This window comes from Oryx dammah, unplaced genomic scaffold (genome assembly GCF_014754425.2).
Source record: "Oryx dammah isolate SB20612 unplaced genomic scaffold, SCBI_Odam_1.1 HiC_scaffold_4, whole genome shotgun sequence".
NCBI lineage: Eukaryota > Metazoa > Chordata > Mammalia > Artiodactyla > Bovidae > Oryx > Oryx dammah.
The window spans coordinates 60,656,568-60,668,884 of record NW_024070188.1 but is presented as its reverse complement, the minus strand read 5'-3'; the positions used below and the strand labels follow the sequence as shown (position 1 = coordinate 60,668,884).

Here is a 12,317-nt window from a genome sequence, read left to right as displayed (position 1 = left end):
TGGCGGGTTCCACGACAGCCTTGGTCTGGCTTTGCCCCCTGCCGTTTTTCCCAGAGCTGGTTACAGTTCTGAAGAGCAGAGAGCTGCTTCCGGGTGACAGACGGGACGGTAGCAAGCTCCGAGAAGCACCTGCGTATTCCCAGGGTTCCTTCCAGCTCCAGGGAGGACGGATTCCCTTTCGCGGCCCGCGCAGGCCTGAGGAGTCCAACACGCGGCCCCTGAACGCGCGCCCCACCGTAGTCTGAAGGCGCGCGCGACCGCCTCCGCCTACGCCACACCGCAGCGCCTCCGGACCCCGGAGAAGGCGGGGCTGCGGGAGGGGCGGAGCCACGGTGGGGCGCCGAGGCCGGCCGAGATCCAAACGGAGAGCAGGGCCCGCATCGGTTGTCATGGGGACGGCGCTGTAGGCAGGCGCTGACGTCGGCTGGAGGCGCGCTGCCAGCTCTGCGGCACCCGGGGGGTGCTCAGAGCCTGGGAGGCGGGCGGCTGGGGTGGCTGGGTGGCCATCTCACTGCCAGCCCGCCCCTCACGGTCCGGGTGGTGGCTCCCTAGGGACCCGTTGTCGGCAGTTCTGCGCCCTCTTCTCTGTGAGTACCCTGCAGGCTGGTGGTGGCGGGATCCCGGGCCCGGGAACTCGGCCTGCCCTGCCCTCTCTGGGGACAGCAGCGTGGAGGGCTGCTCAGATCCGAGGGCGTGGGGGCGGTGGGCCCAGCAGGGCGGACGGGGGCCGCGAAGCGCCACTGAAGTCTGACCGGCCCAGCGCCGCGGAGTGGAGAGATGTGGAGTGGAGAGATGTGGTTTTGAGAGTTACCTCTGCGTACTTAACTTTTTTTCTCCTGTTCCTGGGCGGATCTTCTCCGGAGCATTGAGCGTGTTGTCCTGAAAGAGTGAATGCAATCTTTGCCTTTCCTATTCCTGATGCTGGTTTCAGTTCAGTTCAGTCGCTCAGTCATGTCCGACTCTTTGCGACCGCATGAATCGCAGCATGCCAGGCCTCCCTGTCCATCACCAACTCCCGGAGTTCACTCAGACTCACGTTCATCGAGTCAGTGATGCCATCCAGCCATCTCATCCTCTGTCGTCCCCTTCTCCTCCTGCCCCTAATCCCTCCCAGCATCAGAGTCTTTTCCAATGAGTCAACTCTTCGCATGAGGTGGCCAAAGTACTGGAGTTTCAGCTTTAGCATTATTCCTTCCAAAGAACACCGAGGACTGATCTCCTTTAGGATGGATTCTGGTTTAACAGCATGCATTTAAATCAGATGCTACATTTATTTCCTTTTAGGGTGTCATCTTGGTGCTGAATCTTGAACCTGTGAAATGCCTTAATTACATTTGAGAAGGGGTGATCGATCTGTTACGTTTCTAAGAGTCTAGTTACATTAATAGGGTTATTTCAATATGTATACAAATAGAAGGAAATATATACTATTTAGGAATCTCTTCCAAATGGCTGTGCTACTTTTCAACATTACTATAAAAACATCTACTGATTGGAGTATATGACTTTTCCTTCTTCTGAGAGAAGGATGCTAACAGTTTTTTCGCCTGTTGCATTTATGATTGCTGTTACTGCTTGGGTCTTATGGAAGAAGATTGCTTGTTATGAGGACTGTGAAGTTAAAAAATATATATGAAAGAAATTTAAATGCCCCCAATTTTTCATTGTATTTATAATCTTACATATTTATAAAGACTATCTTGATTTATTGATTGAATATGTATACGGGTTTTTGTTTCCTTTTTTCCCATGCTGTAAAATTCAGTAAGGAGTGAATCATCCAAGCCTCTGCCTGTTTTTTCCTTGATCTTTAGTCATTTATTGGCTGATAATGAGGTGTTTAGAGAAAAAATAAAATGAGATGAAATGTAACACAGTTTGTTTTCCTATTTTGTATTAATGTCTCTTAGCAGGTCCTGTTAAAGGGATTGTGAGGGAGAAGTTTTTAAATATAATGACATATATCAAGTTCACAATTTCTTTTTAAGTTTGACCTTAATTTTCCTTGATGATCTTACTTATCAAATATAAGTCATTATTTAAGGTATTTGCTATAGTACACATTACCGCTTAGAGATGATTATTTCTGTAGTGTATTTGCTGTGTTCATCATTGAATAATATTAGTGTTTACTAATTGGACTGTACATTAGACTATTAAATAATAGTAAATAATGTAAATACATAATTATGCTTTGTCTATCACATAATTGTCTATTTTTGCCTGGAGAATCCCAGGGACGGGGTAGCCCGGTGGGCTGCCGTCTCTGGGGTCGCACAGAGTCGGACACGACTGAAGTGACTTAGCAGCAATGCTATAATAATCACATAAAGTAATGGGCCATCCACTGTGCTGGTCACTTTTCCTTTTCAGTATTTCCTCTTCTCCTTATAATAAAGGAGGTGCCATTTTCATTTCCCAGGCAAAAAAAAAAAAAAAACAAGCCTTAGTGAGATTAAGTGGCTTGCCCAAAGCCATACATTCAGTAATTATCAAAACAAGAGCTTATGCCTGACTCATTTTGACCCTATTACTGCCCCACCCCCTTTTAAAATGGGAATACAAAGATGAAGAGAGCATAGGCCTACCCCTCCCACAGCTAGCAGTTTGGTTGGGGAGGGGTGGGTAGTTTATCAGAGTGAAAATTCAGGAAGCAGAAGGAGGAATGAAGATCAAGGCACTTTGAGAGCACAGTGTAGACCACTTCTTTCTTGAAACTCTCTTTTTCCTTTGGTTACTGCTCCCAGTTTTTCATTTTCTGCCTGATGTCTTTCAGTTTATTTTGTGGGCCCCAAATTTTCTTTTCAGCATTTTTTTCTTGCAATCATCACAAATATAAATAATGCCCAAATTTTCATCCTCTGTCTCATCACTAGATTGCTATATTCTGTTGTCTACTTAACATAAATGGATTATATGTATATGTATCTCCATCCTTACACACACCCACATATATATATATATTAATGTATATAGTAATAATAGCTATCATTTTTGAAGAGCTTGCCATACTGTGGGCATTGTGCTAAGTGTTTTACTTGCATATTCTTATTTAATCTTTATAGTACCCGATAAGTCATTTATTACTATTATTCTCTTTTGAAAGATGAGGAATTGAGGTTCAAAGAGATTAATCTACTGACGGGTAGAACCAGGAATCTAACAATAGAGCTAGTGCTTGTAGCTGCTTAATATCCATCAGGTATCAGCCCAACATGTCCCCCCAAGTTCACTGAGTGTCCCTGTAAGAAATATCTATTATAGTTGTGGCTAATGTTAATGTCTGTTCTGAGGCACTCTTAGTGTTTTAATCATTTAACTCTTAACAATAGTCCTCTGAATAGTTGCCCTTAGACTGACTTTACAGATAAGGAAACAAATTGCCCAGCCCAACTCTTTGGGGGCTCAGAGGTTAAAGCATCTGCCTGGAATGCGGGAGACCCAGGTTCGATCCCTGGGTTGGGAAGATCCCCTGGAGAAGGAAATGGCAACCCACTCCAGTACTCTTGCCTGGAAAATTCCATGGATGGAGGAGCCTGGTAGGCTACAGTCCATGGGGTCGCAAAGAGTCGGACACGACTGAGCGACTTCACTTTCACTTTCTTTCTTTCATACAAGTAACTGTGGGAGATTACAGTAATTCCAAGACTTGTGTTTTAAGCTTCTCTGCTATACTTGCCTGTACTGTTGGTCCTGCTGCTGCTAAGTCACTTCAGTCGTGTCCGACTCTGTGTGACCCCATAGACGGTAGCCCACCAGGCTCCCCTGTCCCTGGGATTCTCCAGGCAAGAACACTGGAGTGGGTTTCCATTTCCTTCTCTAATGCATGAAAGTGAAAAGTGAAAATGAAGACACTCAGTCGTGTCTGACCTCACTGCAGCCTTCCAGGCGCCTCTGTCTATGGGATTTTCCAGGCAAGAGTACTGGAGTGGGGTGCCATTGCCTTCTCTGACTTGCCTATACTGTGCTGTACTCCAATTAATAATACTACTGGTCTAATTATTCAAGTCTGAAAACCATGAGAATCATCCTTGATTCTTTGTTGTCTTTAGGAGTTTTAATTTAATCTATCTAAAATGTCATAAAAACAAAAGAAGTAAGCCTTTCTTGATGGCTCAGAGTCATAGTTCAGCTGTCTTCCTGATTGTTGAATCACTGAAGTGCTAGTCCCTCAATTTTGTCTGACTCTTTGTGACTCTCTGTAGCCCCACCAGGCTCCTCTTTCTCTGGAGTTCTCCAGGCAAGAATACTGAGGTGGGTTGCCATTTCCTACTCCAGGGGATCATGCCACAGGAACTGAACCCAGGTCTCTTGCATTGCAGGAAGATTCTTTACTGTCTGAGCCACCAGGGAATCACTATGGAATACTTTAAATATTAAATCTTTATTTGCTTTATATTTTTTCCTATTTATGTGCAGCCAAGTTTCAGTTACTGATGCAGTTGGCTTTGCAGCCTCTCTCTTTTCTAATCTGGGGTAGATTGGAAAGATGATCAGCCTTATTAGACCTAAATCATCTAGAAAGAGTTAATGCTGGTCCGTATCAATAAGGAATGGGAGGTTTTACTCTGTGGATTTAATGATATCTGTTTTGTCTCTGTACTGGATAGTTGTTATAGAAGTTAACTCACATAATTAGTTTATTTGTATAAACATTCTTTTTAGCATTTCTTATCAGACTTTTCTGTCCAAAGTACCACTAATACTAAAAGAAAATGGATGTGGATCTCTGGGAATCTAGAACCTTAACTGATAACTGTTGAACCAAATAAAAAGAATTTTTTAAGTCTTCAGTTTTATTCTTAAAAATATATGCACATTATGTTCTAATGTGAGAATTAATGTTTTAGATACCCTCATCTTTTAAAAAATAGAAAATTTAAGAATATATATACTGAGCTTATCCATGTTTTAGGTACACAATGATACATACCCAGGTATTGATCTGAGAAGATGGAATGAATGCTTCTACTAAACCTTCTGTTGTAGCAGAATTTTCAGTGCAGGCACAGAAATATTTAAATTCATTATCTGTGAATGTGCCACCCAGAAGTATACTTTACTAGTGCAATAATGTATGCACTTGGGAAAATCAATCCTGATACGGAGTTTGGTTTCTCAGAGGTACATAGAAATGTCCATTTATTTACTTAAAATACTTTAGTGTTAGTCACTCAGTCGTGTCTGACTCTGGGACCTCATGGACTGTAACCTACCACGCTCCTCTGTCCATGGAATTCTCCAGGTAAGAATACTAAAGTGGGTTGCCATTCCCTTCTCAGGGGATCTTCTTGACCCAGGGATCAAACTGGGGTCTCTCGCATTGCAGGCAGATTATCTACCATCTGAGCTACCAGGAAAGCCCAAATACTTTAAAAGCATACTAAGTTAGATACTTGTTGCCTTTCAATAATTAAAAAAAATTTTTTATCAATATATACATATTTTACTCAATTTTGATCCAGTTTGCTTCACTTTAAGACTTTAAACTGATTTAGATGTATTTGAGTTGTTTGTATAAGATAGGGATAAGAGAACTTAGTTTTATTTTTAACCTGTTGAGATAGTGGACAATCACATAATGTTGCATGAAGAATATTTTAAAACTTTTATTTGGAAAATCCATTTTACAAATAAATCTCTTTGTTTTAATAGGATCCTGACTGAATCAGTGCTTTATACTATCACTCAATGCTCTCCATAAAGCTGAGATATGCCCACTGGTAAGATTTCTATGACATTTTTTATATGCAGTGCATATTATTTACTTTAAAGTGTGGATTCTTTTAAGGGATTCTTTAACCAATTAAGGAGTAGAGTAGATATCATCAACCAAATATTACATTTATAGATACTTCATGGTTTGATATTTCTTTCTGTGAAATGTTGGTAATTAAGGTTAATATGTATTCAGTGGCTGGCAAGTTGGGACTCAGCTGGGCAGAGTAAATAACATATGGTTAGTTTTTATTTTTTATTATCAAATGGATATTTGACTTTAAAGTAGACTTTGATGAACTTTTTCCTAAAAGGCAAGCTAGTAAATATTTTAGGTTTGGTCTCTGCTACAACTACTCAACTCTGCCATAGAACCATGGAGGCAGCCATGATAATTCTTAACAGAGTGGGTATGGCTGTGTTTCAATAAAACTTTATTTATTGAAACAGTTGACTGGCCTGCAGGTAGTTTCCCAATACCTGCCCTGGGGCATTCATTCATTCACCATTTATTTGAAACATGTTTGAGTATTTACTCTGTGCTAGACCCCATGGTAATAGCTAGGGACGTCGTTATGAACTACTGGGTATAGTGGGAGAGTCACAGTCTATTTATATACATACAGGTATACAAATAATTATACAAATTCAAGCTGGGTTAAGTGCTGTGAAGGAAAAAAAGTCTGCAGTGTGAGAAATGGAGAAATATGGATGAGGTTGTCAGGAAATGTTCCACTTTACAGGCAACATTTAAAACAGGCATATATTAACCCCAGCCAGGTGTGAGGAGTTAGGAGACGTCTGCACAGGGTAGAAGCAGCTTCATGGGGGAAATTGCCTGTTCTGGCAGAAGAGCTAAAAAAGAAGAAAAGGTATGTCTGGCTAGAATGTAGGAATGTCAGGGGCTATTTTTTTAATTGAAGCTGTAGAGGTAGACAGGCCAGGAAATGAGAACCACGGAGGGCATGCGAATGACTTGTTTTATTTTGTTCTAAGTGAACTGGGAAACTCACAGTCTTAAGCAAGGACTAGCCTGATATGATTTATGTTTTAAAGGGGAAAACAACTTTCAGTTTTTAATATTTGTTGAAGGCTTGATTGTTGGCCAGGCGAGCATTAGTCATTTTTCATGAAAAACTGATCTTTGACTTAGGATTTTTCTGACTTTACACATAAGGAGAATGAAGTTTAGAGATGTTAAGTGACTTGTTTTAAGGCCACATAACTAACAGTGGGAGATGCTGTGTGCATGGTAAGTAAAAAGTTAACTTAGCAAAGGAAACGTTTGGAGGGAGTAGCCCAAAAGGTAAGTGGGGTGTAAGTGAGTTTGGTGTCACCAAATCCAAAAGAAATGTTGTTTAAGAAAGGACTCGTCAACTGTTTTAACTAAAGCAGGTGTTTGCGAGGCTGTGGGGTTTTATTTTTTATCATGATGTATGTGATAGTAGAGTTGCAGAGAAAATGACATGAGTCATTATCATTTGTAGTTGAGAGTGAAGCTAAAGTGAAGACCAAAGTTCGCTTTGAGGAGTTGCTTAAGGCCCACAGTGATCTAATATGTGAAAGAAAAAAACTGAAGAAAAAAGTTGCCCAATCTGGAGAAAAAATCTCAGTGAGTAATTCATCATTTGGTAATGTTGAGTTGAATATATGCCTAAAACCAAGAGTTTCATATGAAAACTCTAAGGAACTTTGGAAATTAAAAATAGCAAAATGGTCAATCACATGGTAAAACAAAGCTGGCCTTCGAATCAGCCTCACTCTTGGAGTATCGAGTTCTTGAGTGCTGCCCTACAGGAATAACAGACCAACTGGTTGAAGTGACCAGGGATACCAGGGACGTGCAAACTAGCCGTATTACACGGTCTTGCAGAAAACCCTTATTTTTAACCCAGAATTGTGAAGAGTTTAGGAAGTAATATCTTATTTCAGATATGTAATGGCTTATCTTCACATAGACTTCTTCATCTGATTCTACCCAGCAGAACCAGGGGAAATCAATGGAATCTTAAAGAAAGAGTTACCTTTTTGTACTTGAGGTACCCTTTCAAATGATTGAATTTTTTGGTCCCTTGAAGGGACTGAAAATACAGAACTCAAAGAAATACTAAACAAGTCAGAAATTAACTACAACCTGATTCCCAGGGTATTAGAGTCTGTAATAGTATCCCAGTTAAGGCACTATTCACTCTTCAAACCTGTCTCGCTATTTCCATTTCCATTTCATACACTCCTTTGACCATAATCTCTGTGTACTCACGGATACACACACAAGCACAGATAAGTAACTTCATGCAAGTTCTGGCAATTGGTACTTGCATGTTCTGGTAATTGATAAAAGGAATACACACATTCCTTTAACAGGAGTTTTATGAGTTATATGCATCCTACATTTCACTTGTAGCATGTTTTAACCTACTCTGTATTTTATCATGAGACCTGTTCATTTTAGTGTTCTGTCTAGCAGCCATCAGTGTAATAATTATATTCTTGAGTGAAACAAAAAAATGTAATAACCTTGGTTAGGATCCAGCTGCATGCATGTAAGGAGTTCCTGGCACCACAGTGTACACTGCATACATATACACTCCTTACAAAGTCAGAACCACTGACAGTTCAGTTCACTCGCTCAGTCATGTCTGACTCTTTGTGACCCCATGAATCGCAGCACACCAGGCCTCCCTGTCCATCACCAACTCCCGGAGTCTACCCAAACCCATGTTAATCGAGTCAGTGATGCCATCCTGCCATCTCATCCTCTGTCATCCCCTATATCCTTCCCAGCATTAGGGTCTTTTCCAATGAGTCAACTCTTCACATGAGGTGGCCAAAGTATTGGAGTTTCAGCTTCATCATCAGTCCTTCCAGTGAAAACCCAGGACTGATCTCCTTTAGGATGGACTGGTTGGATCTCCTTGCAGTCCAAGGGACTCTCAAGAGTCTTCTCCAACACCACAGTTCAAAAGCATCCATTCTTCGGTGCTCAGCTCTCTTCATCGTCCAACTCTCACATCCATACATGACCACTGGAAAAACCTTAGCCTTGACTAGATGGACCTTTGTTGGCAAAGTAGTGTTTCTGCTTTTGAATATGCTCTCTAGGTTGGTCATAACTTTCCTTCCAAGGAGTAAGTGTCTTTTAATTTCATGGCTGCAATCACCATCTGCAGTGATTTTGGAGCCCCCCAATATAAAGTCTGACACTGTTTCCACTGTTTCCCCATCTATTTCCCATGAAGTGATGGGACCAGATGCCATGATCTTAGTTTTCTAAATGTTGAGCTTTAAGCCAACTTTTTCACTCTCCTCCTTCACTTTTATCAAGAGGTTTTTTTAGTTCCTCTTCACTTTCTTCCATAAGGGTGGTGTCGTCTGCATATCTGAGGTTATTTCTCGCAGCAGTCTTGATTCTAGCTTGTGCTTCCTCCAGCCCAGCGTTTCTCATGATGTACTCTGCATATAAGTTAAATAAGCAGAGTGACAGTATACAGCCTTGATGTATTCCTTTTTCTGTTTGGAAGCAGTCTGTTGTTCCATGCCCAGTTCTAACTATTGCTTCCTGACCTGCATAACGGTTTCTCAAGAGACACGTCAGATGGTCTGGTATTCCCATCTCTTTCAGAATTTTCCACAGTTTATTGTGATCCACACAGTCAAAGGCTTTGGCATAGTCAATAAAGCAGAAATACATGTTTTTTCTGGAACTCTCTTGCTTTTTCGGCGATCCAGAGGATGTTGGCAATTTGATCTCTGGTTCTTCTGCCTTTTCTAAAACCAGCTTGAACATCTCGAAGTTCACAGTTCACAAATTGCTGAAGCCTGGCTTGGAGAATTTTGAGCATTACTTTACTAGCATGTGAAATGAGTGCAGTTGTGTAGTAGTTTGAGCATTCTTTGGCATTGCCTTTCTTTGGGATTAGAATGAAAACTGACCTTTTCCAGTCCTGTGGCCACTTTTGAGTTTTCCAGATTTGCTGGCATATTGAGTACAGCACTTTCACAGCATCATCTTCTAGGATTTGAAATAGCTCAACTAGAATTCCATCACCTCTACTAGTTTTGTTCATAGTGATGCTTCCTAAGGCCCACTTGACTTCACATTCCAGGATGTCTGGCTCTAGGTGAGTGATCACACCATCGTGATTATCTGGGTTGTGAGGATCTTTTTTGTACAGTTCTTCTGTGTATTCTTGCCACCTCTTCTTAATATCTTCTGCTTCTGTTAGGTCCATACCATTTCTTTCCTTTATCGAGCCCATCTTTTCATGAAATGTTCCCTTGGTATTTCTAATTGTCTTGAAGAGATCTCTAGTCTTTCTTTCTTTACACTGATCACTGAAGAAGGCTTTTTTATTTCTCTTTGCTATTTTTTGGAACTCTTCATTCATTTGGGAACATCTTTCCTTTTCTCCTTTGCTTTCCGCTTCTCTTCTTTTCCAGCTATTTGTAAGGCCTCCTCAGACAGCCATTTTGCTTTTTTGCATTTCTTTTCCATGAGGATGGTCTTGATCCCTGTCTTCTGTACAATGTCACGAACCTCTGTCCATAGTTCATCAGACACTGTATCAGATCTAGTCTCTTAAATCTATTTTTCACTTCCACTGTATAATCATAAGGGATTTGATTTAGGTCATACCTGAATGGTCTAGTGGTTTTTCCCTACTTTCTTCAATTTAAGTCTGAATGTGGCAATAAGGAGTTCATGATCTGAGCCACAGTCAGCTCTCTGTCTTGTTTTTGCTGACTGTATAGAGCTTCTCCATCTTTGGCTGCAAAGAATATAATCAGTCTGATTTCGGTGTTGACCATCTGGTGATGTCCATGTGTAGAGTCTTCTCTTGTGTTGTTGGAAGAGGGTGTTTGCTATGACCAGTGCGTTCTCTTGGCAAAACTCTGTTAGCCTTTGCCCTGCTTCATTCTGTACTCAAGGCCAAATTTGCCTGTTATTCCAGGTGTTTCTTGACTTCCTACTTTTGCATTCCAGTCCCCTATAATGAAAAGGACATCTTTTTGGGATGTTAGTTCTATAAGGTCTTGTAGGTCTTCATAGAGCCGTTCAACTTCAGCTTCTTCAGTGTTACTGGTTGGCGCATAGGCTTGGATCACCATGATATTGAATAGTTTGCCTTGGAAATGAACAGAGATCATTCTGTCATTTTTGAGATTGCATCCAAGTACTGCATTTCGGACTCTTTTGTTGACCATGATGGCTGTTCCATTTCTTCTGAGGGATTCCTGCCCACAGTAGTAGATATAATGATCATCTGAGTTAAATTCACCCATTCCAGTCCATCTTAGTTCGCTGATTCCTAGAATGTCGACGTTCACTCTTGTCATCTCCTGTTTGACCACTTCCAATTTGCCTTGATTTATGGACCTGACATTCCAGGTTCGTATGCAATATTGCTCTTTACAGCATCAGACCTAGCTTCTATCACCAGTCACATCCACAACTGGGCATTGTTTTTGCTTTGGCTCCATCCCTTCCTTCTTTCTGGAGTTATTTCTCCACTGATCTCCAGTAGCATTTGGGCACTCACCGACCTGGGGAGTTCATCTCTCAGTGTCCTATCATTTTGCCTTTCATACTGTTCATGGGGTTCTCAAGGCAAGAATACTGAAGTGGTTTTCCATTCCCTTCTCCAGTGGACCACATTCTGTCAGAATGGAGCAGATTAGGTCTACCGTAGTGGATGCTGCTCTAAGATAGAACAGGATGCTTTTGGTGTATGGTAGGGAATAGTGGTATATGGACAATGAACATTGCTTATTGGTATATGCCCTCACCTTGAGGAAAGTGGTATACATTTGGCAAACCAGAAAGAACCCTGGACGCAGCTGCAGAATATTCTTATGGACTCAGACAAAGTGGAACTCATACTTTCTCTCTCTGTCAGAACTGGGCTTTGTGAGCGTGAACACGGTACAGTTTACGCCAGGGATGCTAAATTAAATGGATAACCAGAAAATGGGCAGAAGATAGGTCCACTTATCTAAGATCCAGTTTAGGTGTTGGGACACACAAGGGATAGGTGATTAAAAGTAACTTACCCAGTCTCTTGGCACATACCAGGCCATCCACAGTCTCTCTTAACTTAAAGATAAAAGTATTTAGGAAGAATTTTTCAGCCGGACAGAAGCAGATTATTCCTAGAAAGCAAAAATATTTTTTAAATGCTTTATTTTAAGAAATAGAGGAGAATACCTGTTTTATTTACTAAATAACAGTGCTTTCTTTCAAGCACTTCGAAATATTTTATGTATATTCACTAGTTTTAATACAAACAATACAATCATGAAGCTTTATTTACATTTATAGATAGGGAAACTAGATCACAGAGAGTTTGAATAACTTACCCAAAGTTGCATAGTTAGTGATAAAACCTTGATTCAAACTGACAATCTGACTTCAGAATCTGCTGTCTTTACCACAACCCAATAGGACACTGTTTAATAAAATAAGAAGTGATAGGACCTCTTTAGAACAAGAACTCCCATGTGTAGAACAGGCTGAGACTAAAAAGGAAGCAGGCTTAGATAAGAAAATTAAGCAAAGGGAAAGCCATAGAAGAATTCATAATAATGGAAGGTTTATCTTA

At 41.0% G+C, this 12,317-nt stretch overlaps 1 protein-coding gene across 9 annotated transcripts in view; it reads left to right on the top strand.

Moving 5' to 3' along the window:
• The first annotated feature begins 316 nt into the window (after positions 1–316).
• The window catches only part of AHI1 (Abelson helper integration site 1), a 214,198-nt gene continuing 202,197 nt past the window's right edge, over positions 317–12,317 (top strand). For 6 of the 9 annotated variants that reach the window (XR_005720912.1, XM_040239287.1, XM_040239285.1 and 3 more), the window contains exons 1-3: positions 438–587; positions 5,656–5,723; positions 7,206–7,330. Coding sequence is in view for 6 of the 9 variants with exons in the window: in XM_040239287.1 (XP_040095221.1) it covers positions 5,714–5,723; positions 7,206–7,330 (135 nt within the window). In the remaining 3 variants the exon portion in view is untranslated. Of the gene's footprint in view, positions 588–5,655; positions 5,724–6,494; positions 6,591–7,205; positions 7,331–12,317 lie in introns of all 9 variants that reach the window. The other 3 variants (XM_040239288.1, XM_040239286.1, XM_040239289.1) reach the window with 3 other exon arrangements.